At 47.8% G+C, this 22,238-nt stretch overlaps 1 protein-coding gene across 1 annotated transcript in view; it reads right to left on the bottom strand.

The window, feature by feature from the left end:
• Positions 1 to 22,238, bottom strand: part of SNX29 (sorting nexin 29) — a 507,012-nt gene that overhangs the window by 242,609 nt on the left and 242,165 nt on the right. Inside the window, exon 15 of the mRNA XM_028117489.2 lies at positions 3,720 to 3,826. Within this exon, the coding sequence (XP_027973290.2) occupies positions 3,720 to 3,826 (107 nt within the window). The remainder of the gene's footprint in view (positions 1 to 3,719; positions 3,827 to 22,238) is intronic.

The raw sequence follows: 22,238 nt of genomic DNA, 5'->3' as shown, positions 1-22,238 counted from the left end.
CCGCCTTTGGTTTCTTCCGCGAGCATGGCCTTCTGGAGCAGGCAGACAGAATACAGGTTTGTGCTCTGCTGCTGGACAGCCTGCGTGATCTGAATCCAGCCCTGCTTCCTACCAAGCCGAGAAATCTTGGGCACCTTACTCAGTTTCTCAAAGCTCCATCTGGGAATGGCATCCTCCTCAAGAAAGGCTGCTGAGGATCACGTGAGTTGATCTACGTGTAAGCCTTAGCGCAGTGCTTGGACATAAGTGTGCACCTGACAGCTAGCTGCCTGTATCGCAGTGGCTGTTGGGTAATTCGTGCTTTTATATTCGGGTTTCTCCCCTGCCAGATGAACCTACACCTGCCAGCATTTTGCTTTCCTTCTCGTCTTCAAGGGTGTCAGAACAATCTCTCCATCTCCAGTCCTTGGTCCCCGATGCTCTCCAGCCACTGAAAGATAGCTTACAATGTTGACTTTGGGTACTGAGCTGTCGGCAGTGCGGGTGTCAGGTCCCTGAGCACTCATGTGCCGTGTGCAGCATATGTGTGTGCAGGTGGACGAGGTGGTTTTAAGGCTCTGAGAGACAACTAAAGAAAGAATGTTCAGGAATTCCTTTTTCATTGGGATGAATCACAAAAGAGCAATTCAACTGTGGGGGTTCTTTGAATAGTCCTATTACATAAAATGAAATGCCTCTTCTTCTGCCCTTCTGAAATGGAAGGAAGTACATCAACTCTTCCCCCACATGCTTTCATTACTCCAGTCGACATGTGTTTAGAACTCCTTGGGTAAAAACCAACCACTGACAAAATGACAGATGAGCATCACAAAGAATGTTGTAAAGCGCTTGATTACTGCTAACCTAAAGGGTTCAGCAAAGGTCTTGGCGTAATGAGATGCTATTAATACTCACAGAGGAAAGATGACTGGCCATTCACTCTGCCAACAGAAAATAATGAAATATCAGCCTGGGGCAGTAAACGCCGAAGGAGAACATCTCTGCTTCAAGTTCACATCTCTCTCAGCTCCTCAACAACAGCCACCCACTCTATTACTGGGTAAGGGAGTCACAGAGGACCAGACAGGAAGTTAAGGCCAACAAGAGATCCTTATACCCCAACCACCACTCCCTCTGATGTGACAGCTAACAAGAACAACAATCCCAGTGAACTGGACAGGAACTTCGCATCACGTGGTTGTCTTCCCTGCATATCACTCAAGTCGGTGCAGTGAGACAGTGAGACTCTTGTCACCACCAAAGCGGGTGGTGGCACGGCCACAACACGGCCTCTAAGGCCCTGTCATCTGGCCCACCAACTTCGGCAGCCACAGCGCCACCGCTCTCCCCATCTGCTCTGGGCCAGACCTGGGGTCTCCTTTCTGGTCCTCGAACCTGCCAACTCTTCCCCTGTGCAGGATCTTTGTCCTTGCCATCCCCTATGCAGAAAGCAGGGACTCAAAAAAACACTCCATCAACCAACCCAGCTCCCACCCAACCAATGAACTATGGTGCTTTGTTCAGTGGGTCAAGTGGCCAGTCACGGTCTTCTTGAACCCTCCAGAGCTAGAGTTACTGATGAGCAGGTCAGCTTTCTACCTGGTAGAACCTACAGGTAGAACGCTGCCCCCTCCCACCCCCGCCCAGTGCTCAGCAGGCTCACCAGAGCCCCGGGACATGAGCATCAGCCTCTAAAGTATGTGCAGGCCTGACAAAGTCCTTACAACTGAACACCTTGCCCTGGGTTTCCTGAAGGAACACGGGCTACCAACCTACTTTCACTCTGCTAAGAACCCTGCCATCCTCCCTAGCTCATCAGCTCTTCATTCATTCAACAAACCAGAGACATCCGTGTCCTAGGAGAACTTAAAATACATGCATTCAAGGGTTATTTAGCATTTACCATCTGCCAAGAAATGGTAGCTGAGTATACACAGATGAAAAAGACATGGTCTCTGCCCTCCAGGGACCGGAGGTCCTAGGGGAGACAAACACACAGGCTGACACAACCCTGAGGGTACACAGCCCAGTCTCCTCTCTCCACCCAGGCTTTCTGCGAATGGAATGATGGCCCAGCACCTGGCATCACCACCAGCCAACTCTGGTCAACCACCTCACTGCATGAGACTGCGAGGATGGGCACTAGGGTCAGGAAAGGCCCTGAAGGATCAGTCCCCCCCTCAACCTCCAGGCACTTCCATCCTGGTTTGTAACTCTTCCCCTATCAGCCTATTATGCTCAGACCCCAGCTCATCTCCCCCTTTGAGCTCCCTTCAGTTAGAATTCAAACTGTTTCTCACCTCCCTTCTTTAGAGGTCATTAGGAACCAGGTGAAACAGACTGCAAGATGGTCAGCCTGAACCAGGAACAAGCGTAGGGGGCTCCTCCTCAAAGAGCCCGGTTTCTAAAACCTACCCTGAGGTCAGGCATGTCTCCATGGCAATGGCAGGTGTTTTTCTGATTGCAAAAATAAAATGTACTGTAGAATATTCACAAAGCACTGCAAGTATAGTCATACACTTATATGCATGTATGTATACAAACAAACAGGATTCAAAATCAATACCACCATCATGTGACCACAACATATACACACACCTACATATATGTATTTTATCTATTAGTTGCCTATTTGAAAACTTGGCCTTCCAGCTTTACCACTGAGTATGGTGGCAATTAATGATTTCTGAAAACAAGCAAACAAACAAACACACATACACTTTATCCTATTAAAGAAGTACTCTTCTTCTTGATCAAGAGTATTTTTATCATCAAGTTGTCAAATTACTCTGTTGTGTACGTAAAACTAATGTAACGTTGTGTGTCAACTCTACTTCAATAAAAAGTATTTTCAGTAGATATGGATGATGAATGTTTGGTAGCAAACAAGATCTGTATCTGGTGTTTAGCCTGTAGTCTATCAGTAAGCTGACTCGATGAATTTCCTAACATGAAGTCATCCTTGAGATCCTAAATTAATCCCAATTTCATGTGGATTGGTCCTTTCATATACAACTGGGTTTGACTGGGCAATATCTTTCTAGAATTTTTATGCATTGATGCACAAGTGAGACTGGGCTGTAGTTTCTTTTTAGGCTGTCTTTGTCAGCTTCTGTGACACTGCAGTAATGCACACTGGAACCAAGATACAGATACACATAAAGACAGAGAAAAGGCTTTAAGGAAGTACAAAGAGCAAAGGGCTGTTTGTACATTCCTTGAAAGCCTTCCTAGAAACCACTATGAAGCCATCCAGGTTTGCTACCTCCTAGGGCACCTCCTTTATTTTTACAACTTTCTTCCGGTTTTTGGATGCCCTCCAGATAAGTAGGCTGCATCGTCAATTAATTTGAATAATAAACATTATCCTAGGAAATAGTCCATGTCATCCACATTTGCACATTTGTCAGCATCAGAGTTGTTTGTGATAGTCTCTCCTGCTTTTAATCTCCAAATCCAAAAGTACATTTTTCCTATTTTTAACATGACATATTTGTGTTTTCTCTATTTCCTTGCCATAGGCACCAAAGGTGTCTAATTTAAGATTTCTGAAGAACCAGCTCTTAGTTTTCTTCATCAAGTACAATGCTTTTACCATTTTGTGTTTTGTCTTGTTGGCAGTGGGAGGGGAGTAGCGTCAGATTGTGCTGCTAACATCTGCATAAGAGGCTGGCCCTGTTCCCGTAATGTCCCCAAGGGCAGCCAACACAGAGTAAACGCAGAGAGGCCTCCAGCCTTACCTCAATGAGCTTTCTTTCGTAGGAGCTCGCCAGCTCCTCGGCCACTTCGCCAGGCTTCTGCTCAGTGACTGCAACTTCTCCATCAACGTTCCAAAGATTTGGTACAACTTTAGGGAAAGAAAGAAACCCCATAAACGTTTTAGCAGTAATTGAAAGTTATTCTCCCAGTTAAAATTTTTTTCCTTCTTGCCAATGGCTTCTCCAAAGAGAAGCTCTTTTTAGGGCATGGGGGAGAGATGAAGGGTCTTGGCCGAGGGATCACACCACAACATTTTCACAGGAGTACGATGAAGTGAATAATAAGCTGTATTTAAAAATGGTGGAGCGCCTGGGTGGCTCAGTCGTTAAGTGTCTGCCTTCAGCTCAGGTCATGATCCCAGGGTCCTGGGATCGAGACCCACATCGGGCTCCCTGCTCGGTGGGAAGCCTGCTTCTCCCTCTCCCATCCCCCTGCTTGTGTTCCCTCTCTCGCTGTGTCTCTCTCTCTGTCAAATAAATAAATACAATCTTTAAAATAAAAATAAAAACGGAACAACAGTCACAGAGACAGATGCACCTGAGTCTGGGGAATAATCCTATTACTACTTCTCGTTCGGGGGCAAAACAGACAACACGTTGACAAAAGGGCCTGCGCTTCCATCTTTTACCATGGTCACATTTCTCTTTCTCTAACAAAAAAGTTTCCCAGGGCAGCATCATCTGCCTACAGCTCAACGTCAATGGCAGAGGGGGTCAGAGTACAGGAAGAGCCACTAAGAATTGCCATTTATAAACCGTATGTAGAGCGGAAGCCAGACAGCTTCGGGAAAAGCTCTGAAATCGATGCATAATGACAATGCAAGGACATCCTAACAAGAGACTGGCTTCCAGATCAATGCAAGAGTTAATAGCACAGTATACACCAGTGGGTGTTGTTCCTCCTTTCAGGGACACGTCCATAAATGCTCACTTTGTGGGGAAGAGCAGGAAGTTAGGACTGGGAACGAGCAGGCGAATTCCAAGAAAATCGGGAACACAGGCAGGGGAACACCTGCAGCAATCTGCAGGAAACCCCCAAAGGCGTGTATCAGAAATACGGATTAGCCTCAAAGTCTGAAAACAAACACCGACTAAGCAGATTCTGTCCCCTGTGTGTTCCGGGAGAGCAAAGTCCAGGATGCCCCCCAGGGCGGGAGCAGATGGTAATGAAGGCCAGCCCCGGGGAACTGGGATTTGAGAGCCTGGGAAGAATGGGCAAGTGGGCAAAGGCTGAGCAAAAATGGGGGTCCTGCACCTGCGCTACGTGCATCTCTGCCGTCAGCCCCCCCGCCTAAGCCACAGCAAGCACGAGCGCCCGAGGCAGCACGGCCCTGAATGACGACACCCAACACGCTGGAATGAACCCGAAGATGCTCCCATCCCAGGAGTCAAAACAGCTCCAGCCACTGCTGTGGACGGTGACCCAATAACCCTCTGCAACCTGAAATAAGTATTAAGAGAAAATTTCCAGGGCTTCCAGTTAAAGTTGACAGACTGAATACATTAATTTACATTCACATACTCTCAGAGTTCCATTAAAATGCCCATTTTTAAAAATTCTAATAGCACCACCCTTGAGAAAACAAGATATGAGAGAGGAAACCAGATGACAAAATTCTAGAAGCTGAGAAGCAGGCAGATCACTGGTGAGGAGCATGACAGGCCTGAGTAAGCTTTCCTCTTGGCTGTAATGGGGTCAGAGGAACATTCCACCTGATTAACGTGGGACAACTTGCCAACGGCTGATAAACCCCTAATACGAGACACTTCCAGAACTGGTGGTAAGCATGGGGCTGGCAGTGAAGAGATACAAAGTCTGTTTAAGCAGCAATCTGCAGGAAAGTAGGGGTTTATTCTCCAAAGAAGGTAAAAGTGTAGCTCTGGACCAAGGGGAAGGTCAGGGTACCCAGCGGGAAATAGAAGAAATAATACTGCTGAACTTCTTTCATTCTTTGCCCATTCCCAGAGAAGCCAGCAGCCAACATAGACCTATCTCTAAGCAGGGAGTAAAAAATACTGTCCTGGGAATCTAAGAGGCTGAAGAAAAAGCCCTCAAGGGACCCATGTGAGGATCTCTCCGGTGAAATGGCAGAGCCAGCTCGCCCCACCAGGAGCCAAGCACTGCGCACCATTAGCTGTTCCGTGTCCCACTCCTACTTGTGTGGGGCCGGCCAGAAGGCACCGCACGGCTGAGACAAGCTCTTAGGCTGGGAAACAGGGACCAGAATCAACAGACAGAAAACAACTTTTAAGGAAAAGACCCCCAGTTTAGGGAAAATGAAGACTTGAAAAGCAAACTGTCAGTAATAATCCCAGAGAGAGAAGATGGTAGAGTTGAAAACAGGAACAGGGAGGTATTTAAAAAGAAGAAAAAACAGCACACATAAAGGAAGAAAAAAAAAAGCTCTTTTGTAAAGCAAAACTGTGACAAAAGAAATGGAACACTGGATACAAAGCAGAGAAGGTAAGAAAATTTCCAGAAAATAGAGCCAAAGGATAACAAAAAGGAAAACAAAAAAGGAAATGGAGAGTTACCATTTGAGAAGAACCCAAGAAAGTGGGGGGCAGAGAGGGGACAGAGACAAGGAAATCAAAGACTTAATTCAAGAAACGCCCCAGAACCAAGAGCCAGTCATGTGGGGACGAATGAGCTTGCTGAGCACACCTTGAGGGGGGGAAACCACGCTCAGACACCTCCCAGGGGATTTCAGAACACAAGGGAAAAGAGGAAGTGGACACTACCTTTTGGAGTGGAGGGAGAACTTGCACAAAGGATAGACAATTAGAAATGACACAGCATCTCTAAACAGCAACACAGCAAGCTAGAAAGCAAGTAAGTGATCCTGTCAACATCCTAAATTACGTACCAAGCCAAGCCCTCGGGTAAGAAGGTGAAAACATCCTCAGACACACCACCTTTCAAAAATCTTAACCTGGCCTCCAACCAAAACAGGAGGAGAAGAAATCTAAGAAAAAAGCAGAGCTTCTAGGAAATAGAGGATACAACACAGAAGTGAGAAAATTATTAATAATAACCAAAAAGTGGACAGAACCCACACAGCCATCACAGATGCGGCTGCACCCTGAAAGCATCCTGTGAAGGGAAAGATGCCCCGACAGACATGAAAGGCCACAGACAGCAGGATCCCACTTATACACAATGTCAAGAACACATTTGGGGGGGCGCCTGGGTGGCTCAGTCGTTAAGCGTCTGCCTTTCGCTCAGGTCATGATCCCAGAGTCCTGGGATCGAGCCCCGCATAGGGCTCCCTGCTCCGCGGGAAGCCTGCCTCTCCCTCTCCCACTCCCCCTGCTTGTGTTCCCTCTCTCTCTCTGTGTCTCTCTCTATCAAAAAAAAAAAAAAAAGAACACATTTGGTTTCCAGGGACCAGGAGGAAGGAGGGATGGGGTGCTAATGGGTATAGGGCTCCTCTTTGGGGTGATGAAACACGCTGGATTCACAGAGAGGTGCAGACCGTGCACTTCCTAGGGGTGAACTGTACGGCACGTGAATTTTCTCTGAATAAAGGAGCAGCAGTGGGAGTAGCAAACTGGAGGAAACAGGCCCTCAGAGCAGCCAGGCTTCCTCTGGCCACAGCGAGTCCCAGCACCGCAGGAGAGACGGTCTCAGGATCAAAAGGACAGGTGCCCGGTTTTTAACATACAGCAATCTCCGTGAGACAGCACTTGCATTTGGGTTAGTAAGGAGTTCACACAACACGAACCAATTTTTTTTTTCAGATATTAACTCAAAAGGAATTTTAAAGTTGTGTGAAAATAATGATCATGTACCTCACAGCTCAGCTGGATAGCATTTTCAGAGTCCTAATAATGTATCCATGGCCCAGGAATCAAACCAGAAAGATGGCGCGTCTGTGCTGGGGGTCGGCGGGGAGAGGGGAGCTAAGGGGGCAGAGGGCTGGAAAAGCTATCCTTCCTGTTCCACGGTGAGAAATCAAGGGAGAAACGTCCAGCTGAGCAATCAACAAGCAGCGCGAGACCGTACTATTCAGAGGCATCAAAGTAACTCCCAGAACAATCCATTAAAAGGTTTGAAGCAGCTGCTTGTGGGGAGAGGGAAATGGCAGAGGGTGTGGTGGCTAGAAGCACCAGGTCTTCCATGGTAAGGCTACGTGCAAACGCTGGATTTCAACAACAAAACACCGAAGTTGATCTTAAGTAAGAAAACAGCATGTGAGAGGAGGCTGCACTTAGACAAGTTGGACCAGCAATAGCAGTGCCTGCCAAGGCAGGGCAGACACCCCCAGCACGAAGCTGGATGGGGCTGATTAGCAGAGCCCGGCGCTAGGACACATCTAAGGCGTGACGGATGTGTGAACAGCACGGCCTGCTGGTACGCTCCCAATGATCTGATCTTTGCATGAGTGAGGCTGTCTTCCTCCACAAGGAGATCCTGCTGATCAGAAGCATATGGCCATCCAATCTGATTGATGTCTGCACAGCTCTTCAGAAATCCAACCACTGGCCTTCCCTCCTCAGATACCAGGCCCTCCGAAGGTGCATCTAAGAGCACGCCACAATCTTCCACACTGAAGGAGCAAGATGCATGAATAAGCTTCTGAACCTTCAAGACGAAGGAACAGACCTTGTACAGTCATGAATTTATAAAAGGTCTCTTAGAAACTAACCAGCCGACCTTCCCCTGCAACTATCTGACCTCCCGTTGCCCTGGTTCAGTTCCCACAGCTTTAACAAGCAAGTCAAAAATTTCTATCCCGTGTATAAAATCACAGATAACGAATCCCAGCTACACCAGGCTTTCCTCCCTGGTAGGCAGCCTCTAAGATGGCTCCCAGGGATCCCTCCCTCCTGGTATTCACCCTGGTTTATCGTCTCTACTCCTGAGTATGGGCTGGACTCACTCAACACGAATGAGCACCATGTGGCACAAGGGATGGCATGTCGCTCCTGAGATCAAGTTCTACAAGACTGTGGCTTCTGTCTTGGGTGCCCGCACCCATGCACTGAGGAAAGCCAGTTGCCACCTTGGGAGCTGCCTTATGGAGAGACCCATGACGTATCCACCCAGAGCCGGGGGTCTGCCAGCAGCCACTCAAGGGGACATGGATCCTCGTCCTGTCGAGCCTTCAGATGACAACCGCAACTCTGTCAGAGACCTTGAGCCAGAACACGCAGCTGAGCCACGCCGGGATTCCTCCACCACACAAACTGAAGTCAGTTAGGGTCTGTTGTTTTAAGCAGCTGAATTTTGGGGTCATTTGTTACACAGCAAGAGATTAACAATACAGTACCTTTAATCATTCAACAGGTACTTCCTCAGAGAGCACTCTGGGTAGGACTACTGAGTTAGGCCCCGGAGTCATAAGGACGATGGTACGGTTCCACATGGATGACGTTTATGAAAAGGACAACACAGAAGTGGACTTGGCTGAACTACCTCTATGGCTTAATGGTTATAAGGAAAGCGAAGGGAGCCATTTCATCGGTCAGACCCCTTCCACCTCTCCACTGGCAAGGCAAACACGAGGCGAGGCATGAGAGGCCAGTCATTCCGTCAGTTTAAATTTTACACTCACCATGTCTCAACTGTTTATTTTCAAGTCAGGAGGACTTCATCTGCCTTCAGAACAAGGGAACATTTGGGTGTTCAAGGAAGGTAGCACAATCAAAGCCCAAGTAACATCAAGTTATTTGAGACCCAAAAATAGCACGTTACATCCCCATTCCATACTTTCTGCACATCCCCCAATAAACCCAGCAGCACGGTGAGGATCAATTGTGATTGAACTCGGAAAGTCCAATCTACCCAACTAATACAAACATTTGTGATGGATCCAACTGGAGGTTGGTGATGGAGTTTTTTAAATATACACATCTCCTGCGAGTGATCTATTAGTCTGAAATGGAGGGAATGCCAACTTAATAGTCCAAGAGGAAAACATGGTTCTGTATTCCTATCAATTACAGGTGCTCCTGAATTTAGGAACCCAAGATCTGAAAACTGGTTAGCAATGCAGTCTTCAGCCTACAGTTCCAGCGTTAACATTTCCAGTCCATAATCTGAGTTATCAGACAGTTTTCAGGCCTCCACAGCCTGCCCTGGTCAAGGACTATCAGCCAAGCATAGCTGCCAGGACCCAACAAGACAGGAACTTCCATCTATGGGGTTGGGAATTTCCATTTTGGATAAGGAACTTAAGCTGTACTGAAAAAGCCAAAGCACAGAGATAGGCCCAAAAGCAAAAGGAAGAACCGTATTTAATGTGCTGAACAAAACTGGAGAGCCGCATCCATGTATGGCAGGTGCTCACAAAAACTCAACAGTACAGTGCTTTACGTGATGCAGCCCTTGAGAATTCACAATGCATCTTCAAATGCACCATCTCACTGCGGCCTCCATCCACAAGTCCGTCTGGCTATCTCAAGCCTGGGCCGAAAGGGAAGAGGTCTATGTCCTTTGTGTAGCCAAGGATGTCCCATTAGCCCAGGCAACCCGCTTAAGAGCCACACCGTTCAGAGGAAAATCTACACTTGGTTTACTTGCATATACTCTGAGTGGTCAGCAATTTCCTCTGGTATTTCCATGACGGCCTCATTATAGAACTTAGACTCCAAATGGAAAAATGTGGCCCAACCAGTAAGCCTTCTCTTTTTAAATCCAAACAGACACTGGAACTGTGTTTGGGAGGAGCATAGAAATGCTAACTTTCAATCAGAACTATTTTTCATGTTCCAGAAAAGCTGTGGGTTTGTTAGCACCGTTAGCAGGTCATTTAAACTGAGCGAACATGACACAGTTTCTCACCTCCTTGCAGCCTGCCGTTACTGTTTGGAGGTGTCTGTGATAAGTTATCTGGAAGCAGCAGACACTATGCCGGCCTCGCTAGCAGGCATCAGAGAACACATGGGGTTTTCTGCCTAAATTAGTTTAAGCAAAACTTCAAAGACCAGGGAGAGCAGCACGGCAAACAGTATGATAAGGTTACTGTTTTGCTTTAGATTTCAACAAGCTTAGCATGACCCCAGATGCAAACAGTGTGAGACGCTGGTGGCCAAAGAGGATAAAGAACCACTTTAAATTCAGAGGTGGCTCCCGTGAACGTCCTGATGGACACAAGGCAGTGTGCCAGGCCCTGGAAGAGCAGCCCCGGTTTGGTGGGCTGGGAAATCTGGGCCACCAAAGGTTTTAACGAAGAAAGGTCCCTCCTGGGTGAAGTGACAATGACCCCGAAAGCCAGCAGGTATCCGCAGTTGCTCCAGCAAAGGAAACAGTCTTCATAACAATAGCATCTACCGCTTTCCATGTGCCAGCTGTGGCAAGCAGAGAGCAAGCTCAAGAAGACAGTGTGGGCTCTGCAATCAGACCAAGTGCCACGTCTGGCTGCACCACTCCCCAGGGAGTGACTCTGACCAAGTCTTTTCTTTATTCATTCAACGACTAGCTACAGAAGATTCGTTCTACGCCAGGCGCTAGGCACCAGACATAGAGGGATGTAGTAAGGGGGGAAACCGTGACTGCCAGCATGAAGCTCACCCTTGAGTGGGGCCTCAGAAAATAAACAACTATTTAATGTATCAGGTTGTGAGAAGGGCTGATGGGGGTGGTGAAAGCATGAGCACTCAGGGTGGTGAGTGTTAATTAAGTACAGTGCAAGGAAAGTTCCACTTAAGAGATGCTGTCTGAGCCGAGACCAGAATAAAGTGGGGGTGTGAGCCATGCAAGCCCTGGAGGACAGCATTCCTGGGAAGAGCAAGTACAAAGGCCCTGGGGTACTCCAGAAACAGCAAGGATGCCAGCATGGCTGAAGGATAATGGATGCGAGAGAACAGGAAATGAGGCCACAGAGAAGGTGGCAGGCTAGGATATTCTATTCTGAGCAAAACAGGAAGCCCCTGAAAGGTTCAGAGCAAAAGGCAGGATGACCAGACCTTTTTTTAAAGATCATTCTACCAGCCATTTGAAGGGGTAAGCAGGGAAGCTGAAAGGGCAGGTGTGGTGACTGGGGACACGGGGCATGGCTCAGGTCTCCCTTCAAGGAAGAACCTACCATTCTTTGCAAGGAGTGCAGTTAGCAGACCACCTCCAGCTACAGCACCCCCCAGACACAAAAGATGCTAATATATTTGATGGGATTAGGGGGAAGAGAGGAGGCACGCTAACGCCAACATTTTTGGCCTAAGGAACCTCAAAGAACAGGGAGCTATCATTTTACTGAGCTGGGCAAGGGGCAGGTGTGACAGGGAAGAGTGAATGACCACCAGGAGTCTGGTTTTCAGACAAGGAAGGTTTGACACAACCATCTGAGATAGCAACATGAACACAGTAGCATGGGAGTCTGGAGTTCCAAGGAGAGGGAGGTTGGGGATATCGAGGCAATAGGGTAGAGATGATAGAACCACAGGACTGGATGAGATCACCCATCCTTCGGAAGCTGAGTCTCCTCCTGTTGTAAAATGGTAATAGGCCAACCCCAAAGAGCCATGGATGAGCCACTTGATGCAGGCGAATACGCAGCACAACGCAGCTGGGAGTATGATGCTCGGACGGTTGGCACTCATCAGCTAACCGTGATGCTTACCCACCAGGCTCACGACTGAAGCTTCACTACAGTATTTCCTGTCCTCACAATAAACATGCGAAAGAGAGATTAACAACCCCCAAAACTGAGTTTCCAGGGGGTTTCATGTCTTGCTCAAGGTCAGACGGCTATCAAGTGACAAAATCAGAAAAACTCCCCCGTCAGCGGCTGAGTGATGGGGAATCCCTCACTCTGTCGCTCAGACCCTGGTCCAGCAGGCATTCAGGAGACCCAAAAGCTAAGGAGAACTCCGGCAAGACGGTGGCGAGGGCCACAGTGCTCCTCTCCCTGCCCCAGGGCTGCAACACAGACAGAAGACAGGGTCACTGCCACCGGCCCCCGCAGAGCTCCAGCTTCACCAAACCCGGTGCCGGCCAGGCCGAAAGCTTCTGGAATCTCTCAGGAGAGCTTCCACAGACAGCTTGACCCACTCAGCGCTCAACATGTTACGGTTTTCCAGGGTTGGGGCAAGAGACGGACCATGGCTGCTGTTCAGCTACTTTCGATCTTGGGGGAGAATGTCCCCAAAAGCTAAGAAATCTTTATCCTGTGTAGAATTGTAGAATCTCTCACAAGATGTCAGGTCACAGTACCTGGTGAAGAAGGTGGCATCAGACGGGCGATGTCACACGGAAAAGGAATGGCTGCTCCGTTCGGGTGCAGGAGCAGGCTCTATCGTACGGACACAGTCACAGGCGCAGGACACACCACCTACAGGCAGCCATGAAAGCCCAACGGGCTCCTGTTAGCTGAGCCCCAACACACCCCACCTCCCAGAGGAGGGACATCCTCTCACTTAAGGCTCAAAATACCACCTCACAGGGGCACCTGGGTGGCTCAGTCGTTGAGCGTCTGCCTTCGGCTCAGGTCATAATCCCAGGGTCCTGGGACCGAGCCCCGCATCGGGCTCCCTGTTCGGCGGGAAGCCTGCTTCTCCCTCTCCCACTCCCCCCGCTTGTGTTCCCTCTCTCACTGTGTGTCTCTCTGTCAAATAAAGAAATAAAATCATTAAAAGAAGAAAATACCACTGCACAAAATTTCCATTTCAGAGATGAGAAAATAGAGGTTGGGGTGGGTTGCTTTTTTTTTTTTTTAACACTGTAAATGAGGGACCCAGTTATACAGTCCCCAGTCCACCTGGTTTCAAAATCCCACACTGTTCCCCCACTCACCACACTGCCTCCCTGCCATCCGGAGCCTACTCACCAAGGCGGTACCAATTTCCACGGATGTCAGAATGCCAAGACCATGTGCCAAAATTCCGAAGGAGACCTACTTCGCTATATGCAAACACACACACCCTGACATTTTTGGTTGCCTCATGGTGTAAGAATACTATAAATTTCCAGCTGTCCAGAAAGTTGAAACCAAATTGTTCAAAAACCTCATATAAACCCACCCACCTCACAGAGGATTCTCTGGTTTTAAAAAAAAAAAAAAAAAAAAAAAAGCAGGGGGCTTATGTGGTGATAGTCAAGCCAAGAGCATGTTATCCAAAGAATACCCTACTATGGGATACCCATGCCAATGAGATCTACCAAAAGAGAGCAGAGTCCTTTGTATCCCTCAATATGAGGACCAGGAACCCAGGGATCAAGAGGGATATTGTTCCTAATAACAGATGAGGAATTATGTGCGATTGGAAGTGTGGGCAGACACACAGGGCATCCCTAGGTTCAAATCTTGGCTCTGCCACCAAGGAGAGCGAGACTTTACTTACTACTTCATTTCTATGAGTCTCTGTTTCCTCCTCTGTAAAATGGGAGAGAGGGGGACACCTTTTGTGAGGATTCAACAAGAGAAAACTCTCAAGTATTTTATATCCTCACTCCAAGCATTAAAAATAGGGTAACTTTTTAAGACAAATGTTAAGTAAGAACGTGCCTTTTTTTTTCCCCCAAGACAGAAAAGTCTCTTCATGAGAGGCTCCCATCTCAAATAAGTCTTTCCAGAGAAAGATGCTCACCTGTTCAGACACCGCCGCTCTCTTCTGAGAGATCATCTAAATATATAACGCATGCACGGGGACAGCTGGGAATGACGGCGGCGGAAACCAGAACTGTCTTCACACCCTTCGCTGAGCACATTTTCACCTGCTCATGTGATGGAGCCCAGCAGAGGCTCTGGTAGAAACTTGAGAGTTGTGTTTTTTCCCCTTAAGTGAAAAGCAGCTTGACGGTGAAAACCACTTCTTCTGCTGGAATGAAACATGCAGCTAGGCATGCCAGACACAGGGATTTCTTGCCCTGATCTAAGTAGTGCGAGTGTTTGCTCAACACAACTTTTGGGCCAGACCGTACTCCGTGGAGGTTCATCAAGGGTCAACTTGTCAACAATGAGACAAGGTGACATGGACGGCTCCAAAGGATTTTAAACGTTTCATTTCAAAATGCAAATGTGTTGAGGTTCAAGTATTAATTTAGTCACAGAAATATGTGTGGCTCTGTTTTGGTAGAAGGGAGGGCGGGAGGAACGGCGAGGAAGGACAGCACCTAGGTGTGTACCTGGTTGTCCGAGCAAAAACAAGGGTACACCCAAGCTGTCAACCTTGGAAACCTGGGCTGTAGGAGCAGTAGAGAACAATCAGTATTTTCATTCTAAGCTTTTAAATCATTTTCTTTCAAACAAACACGTGTGACTTCTGCAATTTGTTCTTAAAACAGCACAGCTACATACAACAGAGGCAGAAATGGGTTACCTGTAAACCCTGGATTTATGGGAATCGAAACTTCCTTGGGTAATCACTGTACAACGCGCTCTTCAGAAGAGACTCCTGGAATTTCAAAAGCCCGTGTGGACGAATCTTGGAACTGCCTCAATCCCAGGACTTGGTGTCATACCCTAAGCCATTCCATGTCGTGCAGTTAGAAAAGGAAACACGTCAATACAGTAAGAGAGACGTAACAGAGCAAAAGGCACAAGAGCTGCAATCAGATGCCCCTGGTTTCCAATCCCAGCTTGGCCACTTTCTGCAAGATGCTTAGCTGACCAAAGCCAGCCTTCTGGTTGGTAAAGAGGGGGATCATCACATCATTGGAGGACCCAAGGAAGCTGGTGAAGCAACCAGCAGGGGCCTGTGTGAGAAAGCAGGCTCTAAATGTGGCAAGGGTGTGTGACCTTGTCTGTCTACCTAGACTAGAAGCTCCTTCAAGATTCCGTCTTGTTTCTCTCAACTCACAAAATGTTCAAAATCAGGGCGCAAGTCAGATTCTCAATACTTCCTGCCTGGCTGACCAACACCTCTTTGAGTCTTAATGTACCAACTGACCAAGATTTTCGGTCAACCAACATTGGCCACTCTTACTGGAGAAGCCATCTTACTGACAAGGCACATTTAGCATGGCTTTCAGATTTTGGTCTGTGCTTCCTCTCCATTTCTTCAATAAGTTTATTTTCTCAAATTATAAAAGTAACATATGTTCACCATAGGGAAAAAAAATCCATTTTTGTATTTTCATGCCCCTGTTGTAGAGAGCACTAGACCTCAGCCAATTAAGGAACAAGGACATGGTATAAATCCCAACCCAGCCAGTAGGTCTTAGGATGACCCACTGTATTTCTCGACAGTTCATACTCTCTCAAAGGAGTGCACACACCCACTCCTGCTTGGCCCACACAACTACTCGTGGATTGGCACCTATCCAAGAAGATAAGACACAATAGTAACTTCACAGCAGTTAACAGTCAGGGGATGCTTACTGAGTGCCCAGCACTATTGTAAGCGCTTTACAAGAACTAACATACTTCATCCTCCTTCCCCATCTGCAAGTGAGGGAAGCACAGTCTTATAATCCCTGTATCACACCACTCCACAGGAACTCCATCCTCTCCCTGCGACCCCATCAGTCTGGCCTGGTGGAGACTGACAGGATTCCTGATTCCAGAGGGAAGACCTGAGCAAGCTTCAGACAAACTGAGAATGCTATTCCCAGGATGGTTTTCTCTCCTCATGCCAGCACCCCATACCAGGAAAGACACTCAGAATCCAGAAACATTTAATTCCTATATGTGACCACTTATTTTCTACTTCCCATTTCGTTATAAACTCAAAATACATGAGCACAAATGTGTTCTTTAAGAAAATTCAACCCAAGAGAATGCGTATGTTTATTGCAGCCTTATTCACAATAGCCAAAACATGGAAGCAGCCCAAGTGTCCATCAGTAGATGAATGGATAAGCAAAATACAGTCTACACATCCAATGGAGTACTATTCAGCCTTTAGGAACACTCTGGAAGGAAGTTAAGCATAACATCCTACAGCATGGATGAACCTGGGGGACATCAGGCTCGGTGAAATAAGCCAGCCACTGTCACAAAAAGACAAATACTGTAGGAGTCTACTTATATGAAGTACCTAAAGAAGTCAGACTCATGGGGACAGAAAGTGGAAAGGTGATCTCTGGGGACTAGAGAAAGAAGAGTGGGGAGTTATTGTTCAATGGGTACAGAGTTCCACTCTGGGATGATTAAAAACAGTCTGGAGATGCACAGTGGGGAAGGTGGCACAACCGAAAATATTTAATACCACCCAACTGTACATTTCAAAGTGCTTTAAGGTCAATTTTGTTGTATTTTACCACAAATAAAAATTAAAAAATTTTTTTTCAAGGAATTAAGTACTGATACATGCCACCACAAGGATAAACCTTGGAAACATTACCCTAAGTGAAAAAACCAGATGCCAGAGGCCACATACAGCCTGGTTCCACTTACAGATGCCCCCACTTTCCCCAAGTTTGCATTATGCCACTTCACTTCCACAAAAGACTTACATTACTACCTGTTTTTGCTAACAAAAAGAAATCCACAGGTCTTCCCTTTTACAAAAAAAAAAAAAAAAAAAAAAAAGCTGTCACGGTACTAATGCATGTCTACTGTGAATGCCAAGGGGCTGGACACAAACTTCTAGAAAGCAGGGAAAGCTCTTCACCTGACACCACTTCAGCTTACGGAAGGCTTCCCAGGAACACCCTGCTTTCCGATAGTGGGGGGGGGGTAATATGAATTGGCAAATCCACAGACCAGAAAGTAGTTTCGTAACTGCCATGGGTGGACACTGACTGCTAATGGGTTCAGGATTTCTTTCTGGGGTAATGGAAATGTTCTGGGGTTTTAGAGTAGTGACGGTCGCACGGGCACACATTGGTGAATATCCTGGAAGTATATTGTGCACTTAAGACAGGCCAGCTGTATGTGACATGAATTCTAGGTCAATAAAAAAATTCAACCGCCTAAGTATAGAGCACAGCAAGAGTCGTGCACCCCTCACAGCAGCCACACCTTCAGCATCTCAGCCCCAACGCCCGTCCCCTCACTGTTGTTCCTGGACTATACGCACAGATACACACATGCGGATGTACTCTTGCAGGTTTATCACCTAAATGACACTCGCTGCAGAGCCACCTGTCAATCCACAGCCAGCCTCGGTGACCACACCCCACCAGCACAGGCAGACCGGCTTCCTTCCTCATCACAGCGCCACCAGAGGGCACAACTACCATCCCTTCCACCAGGCTCTGGAACGGATCCCAAGTCCAGTAAGGCCACAGTCCACAGCCTGGTGCCTGTCCTTGTGCATGCATAGAGATTCTTCTTTGAACTCCTGGGAACGGAGCTGCTGGGTTGAAGGGTATGCACAGCTTACGTTGTCATACCTAACAAAGGCTTCCTGCGCACCACCACCTGCCCCGGAGATTGCCAGTGTTCTGTGACCTTGAAATGCCACCTCACTGCCATGGCCTCAGTGTCCTCACAGATGAAACTCAGAAGACTTCGTGTCAATTTCAGATCTACAGTTCTTTTTGTAGCCCACAAGATCCAGAGGACGCTCACCACACCTGAAGCCGGAAGTACAAAGCCGGTCAACAAAAGCCAGTAGTAACAAAAGATTTAAGAAAGAGAACTTTCTCAAGGGGAGATTTTTTTTTTTTCAAGTTCACACAATTTATGTTGAAAGCTCAAAATCTGTCTCTGCTCTAGGCACCCACAACAGAGCAATGTCAAGGCTGAAACAGGGACACCCAGAACACAAGCATGAAAGAAAAATCCTTATCCCTGAGACTCAAGGTCATGGCTGATGTTTTGAGAATGGAGGGCAGGTGGTGGGAGTAGGCGGACATGACTGATTGGTTTAGAAAAGAAATCCTGTTGAAAAAGCTCACGTCCCCTATGAATTCTAAAGAATACCATAAGGCCAAGTCACCACGAAAAGAAAAAAGGGGCCACAGAGAAGCACAGAAGGAGTGTCAACGTGGCACTTGCCTCCGAAGGGGACAGAACAACAAGGAAGATGGATGCTTGTGGGGAAGAGCAAAGGTCCAAGCAGGACAGAGGCAAATGCAGCAGGGGCAGGAGAGGCTGCTAACTCTGGGAGGGAGGACAGCGGGGTGCTCACAGAAGTCGTAGTGACCCCACAGGCAGGTCCATGAGCTCAGCGCCACTCTAAGGGTGGACCATGGGCCACCCTCATCAGCATCACCCAGACAAGGACGGGATGGGAGCAGAAAGCGTTAAAATCCAGGTTCCAAGGCCCCGTTCCCAGAATTAATTCAATAGGTCTGAGGGAAGGATCAGAAAGCTGCATTTTAATAAGTATTCAGGTAATTTCAATGCACACACTAAGTTTGAGAACTGGTGCATTAAGCAATGACAGAGTGTCCTCTAGACCGTAACTAGGAAACAGGAGAACAAGGACATCCAAGTGCTCACCCCCAGGAGCCACACATGACCCTCCAGGGCTAGCCCCAATAATCCTGCTCCCCAGGGCTCCATGAAGCTCATCAGGCAGGGGGCCTTCAGTCACGGCTCTTAGCAAGGCTGCCGGGTGAGGGAAGCCAGAGCACCGTGGCACTCCCCACACGTGGCGTAATTCAAGCTTGTTCTAGCCGAAGGCAGGCAGAAAGAGGGAGGGCGCCACGTCCACCAGTGACCCCACCAACCTGACCCATGCTGGGAGGGAGTCCACTCGGCCTCCGCTCAGATGGGGCAGAAGGACCAGGTGGCCTGGCCGTGATCACGCCGTGCTCTGAACAATTCTCTGGACACCTGGAAGCTGAGTGTGCTTCCTTCCCACGTGAGAAACAGACTTTGACATATTTGGAACAACATGATAATATATGACAAACCAGGAGGCTATTTCAAAAGGCCCCCAGCGATGTTCTGCAACCCTGACAACTTCCCAGAAAATGTTAACTATATCTAAGAACCCAAAGCAAGGAAGATCTGGGGGAAGCAGAGGACAGAAGGGAGAGGAGGAGGAAGCTGGGGAAGGAACTGGAACACTCCAAGCCAGAGGGCTGAATCCACCTCTCTGTACTGATGGGATGTTTCTGGTCTGCTTACGGTTGTCTCTTTGTACTTGACTATTACAGTCATATAATGACATAAGAATGAAGTCCTACCCTTACCGAGAGTCAAGGAAATTTCCCAAGGGAGGCTAGAAGTCCCCTAGGGTGTCTGATGGTATATTAGATTAAAAAATAACCACTCTCTCCATACTTGGCACCTCTGAGGAGATGTTGGATGTGTGAACTAACTCCCAAACTATTACAAGTCCCATGTAACATGGGCAGCATGGGCAGGTAAAAAGCAGTTCTTCCTCCGAGCTAGTAAGGTGGAAAGGCAGATAAATTGTGTAATAATAAGCAATAGAAAACACACACACACACACACACACACACACACACACACACACGTCTTGGACCCCAGTTTCTGACAGAGAGCTCCCAAGGCCCTTGGAATTTCCTGACAGAAATATCTTTCGTTTTCATGAGGCGACTCCTGATGGGTTGCAGGATGGGGGCAGCCACCAAAAGGACCAAGGTATGATTAGAAGCTTGAAATCTTCAGTCCCACCCCCTATCCTTGGTGGAGGGGAGAGGAGTTGGAGACTGAGGTCATGATCCATCATGCCTATGTGATCAATTATCTATAAAAATCCCTAACCTATAGGGTTCAGAGAGCTTCAGGGTTGGTGAACATATCCACATATCAGCAAAGGGGTGCACCCCAACTTCACAGGGACAGAAGCTCTTGTGCTCAGGACCTGAGAAAACCTCACTTTGTGTACCTCTTCATCTAGCTGTTCACTGTAGACTTTGTAATATTTTTTATAATAAAACCAGTAAATGTAAATGAATGTTTCCCTGAGTCCTATGAGCCATTCTAGCAAATTACTGAACCCGTGGAAGGGGTGGTAAGAACTCCAATTCATAGCCAGCTGGTCAGAAGCACAGGTAGAGACCTAGGGCTTGAGAATGGTATCTGAAAGGGAGGCCATCTGCTGGGACCGTGCCCTAAGGCTGCGTTGTCTGTACGAACCCCAGTTTATCAGAACTGAATTGCACTGTAGGATACCCGGCTGGTGTCCCCAAATTTGGGGACTGGTTGGTACAGAGAAAATCCCCACACATTTGGCGTTAGAAGTATTGTGAGTCAAGTAGAAGAAAACATTTTTTCTTTTAGAGACACAACTTATTCTCCAAAAGCATTCTAGAATTCTAATGCTGCAACCTCGTGTTTTCACACAGCGCATACATGCTGAATGGTGGCCATGGGTCAGATGCTCTCAATGCCATGGGGAGCAGGACATGCTAGGCTACTGCCTTCTCAGAACTTATATCTGGTTCACGGCAAATGAGCAAACAAAGGAGATAATTTCTGACGATAACAACTGCCACGCAAAATCTAATAACCAGGAGGAAGTGACTTGGGGGAAGAGCTCTTTAGACAAGGGGAGATCAGAACCCTCTGAGGAGCAAGATCAGTGAAGAACTGCTATAGGGGAGGATATTCTGGCAAAGGAACAGTGAATGCTGTGGCTTCTCCAAGAACAGAAGGAAGGCCGGTGTGGCTGAAGCATGATCAACAGGAGCACAATGACAGAGAAGCACAGAAAGCAGGTGTCAGCTGGATCCCACAGGGCCCTCTGGGGCCGTGAGAAGAGTTTTCCATCTTCTTCTCGTGAGCAGGTGAAGCCAGTGGAGGATTTGAAGCAGAGAAGTCATATAATGCAATTTGCTTGCTTATTTTTCAGTCACTCTGACCACCATGTGAATTATGGACAGCAAAAGAACACAACAGGAAGAGAGGAGACCCATTAGGAGCTACTACAACATTCCAGCAAGGGATGGTAGTGGCCTGAGCCAGTTTCATGACAGCGAGATCAGAAACCACTGGTTATCTCTGGCGTGTATTCTGGAGCACACAAGACCTCCTTACAGAAATGGGAGGTGAAGTATGCAGAGGAACTAAGGTTGACTCACAAGATCTCTCATCTGAGCAACCAGTTGGTAGCACTTACTGAGACAAGCGTGGGAGGCAGAATGCTCCGCACAGGGACCACACACGAATCCCAGGTAGCTGTGGATGCATTACCCAGCACAGCACCCACAGACCTTGAGGTGGGGAGATTACCTTGGATGACCTGAGTGGGCCCCCTCTCATCACACAGACCCTTAGAAGAGGAGAACTTTCTCCAGCTGGAAGGCAGGGGAGATGCCGCAGCAGGAGAAGTCAGATCGCACATGTGACAAGCAGTCGGTGGGCCGCTGCTGGTCCGGAGATGCAGGGGCCGTGTGCCGGGCCTGGAAGAGGGCCACAGAGCTAGGGCTGCCCCCACTGACAGCCAGCAAAGCAGCGGGGACCTCAGTCTGACAATCACTTGGAAATGACTGCTGCAACATCTGAACGAGCAAGGAAATGGGTTCTCCCCTAGAGCTTCCAGAAAAGAACACAATCCTGCCGAAATCTCAACTTCACTCCAGAAAGACTGTGTCAAATTTCTGACCTCCAAAAGTGTAAAATAATAAATCTGCATGGCTTTAAAGTACTAAGGTCCTGACCGTTTGTTACCACGGCAAGAGAAAACTAACACAACTGGAAAGACAGGGGAAGAACCGAAGGCCAGGCAAGAAGAGCAAGTGCTCTGGCTCTGTCA

The sequence above is a fragment of the Eumetopias jubatus genome, unplaced genomic scaffold (assembly GCF_037043125.1).
Source record: "Eumetopias jubatus isolate StellerSeaLion01/CBP00866 unplaced genomic scaffold, mEumJub1_p1.0 scaffold_12, whole genome shotgun sequence".
NCBI lineage: Eukaryota > Metazoa > Chordata > Mammalia > Carnivora > Otariidae > Eumetopias > Eumetopias jubatus.
Note: the sequence above shows the minus strand (reverse complement) of the source record. Positions and strands in the feature narration are given on the sequence as shown.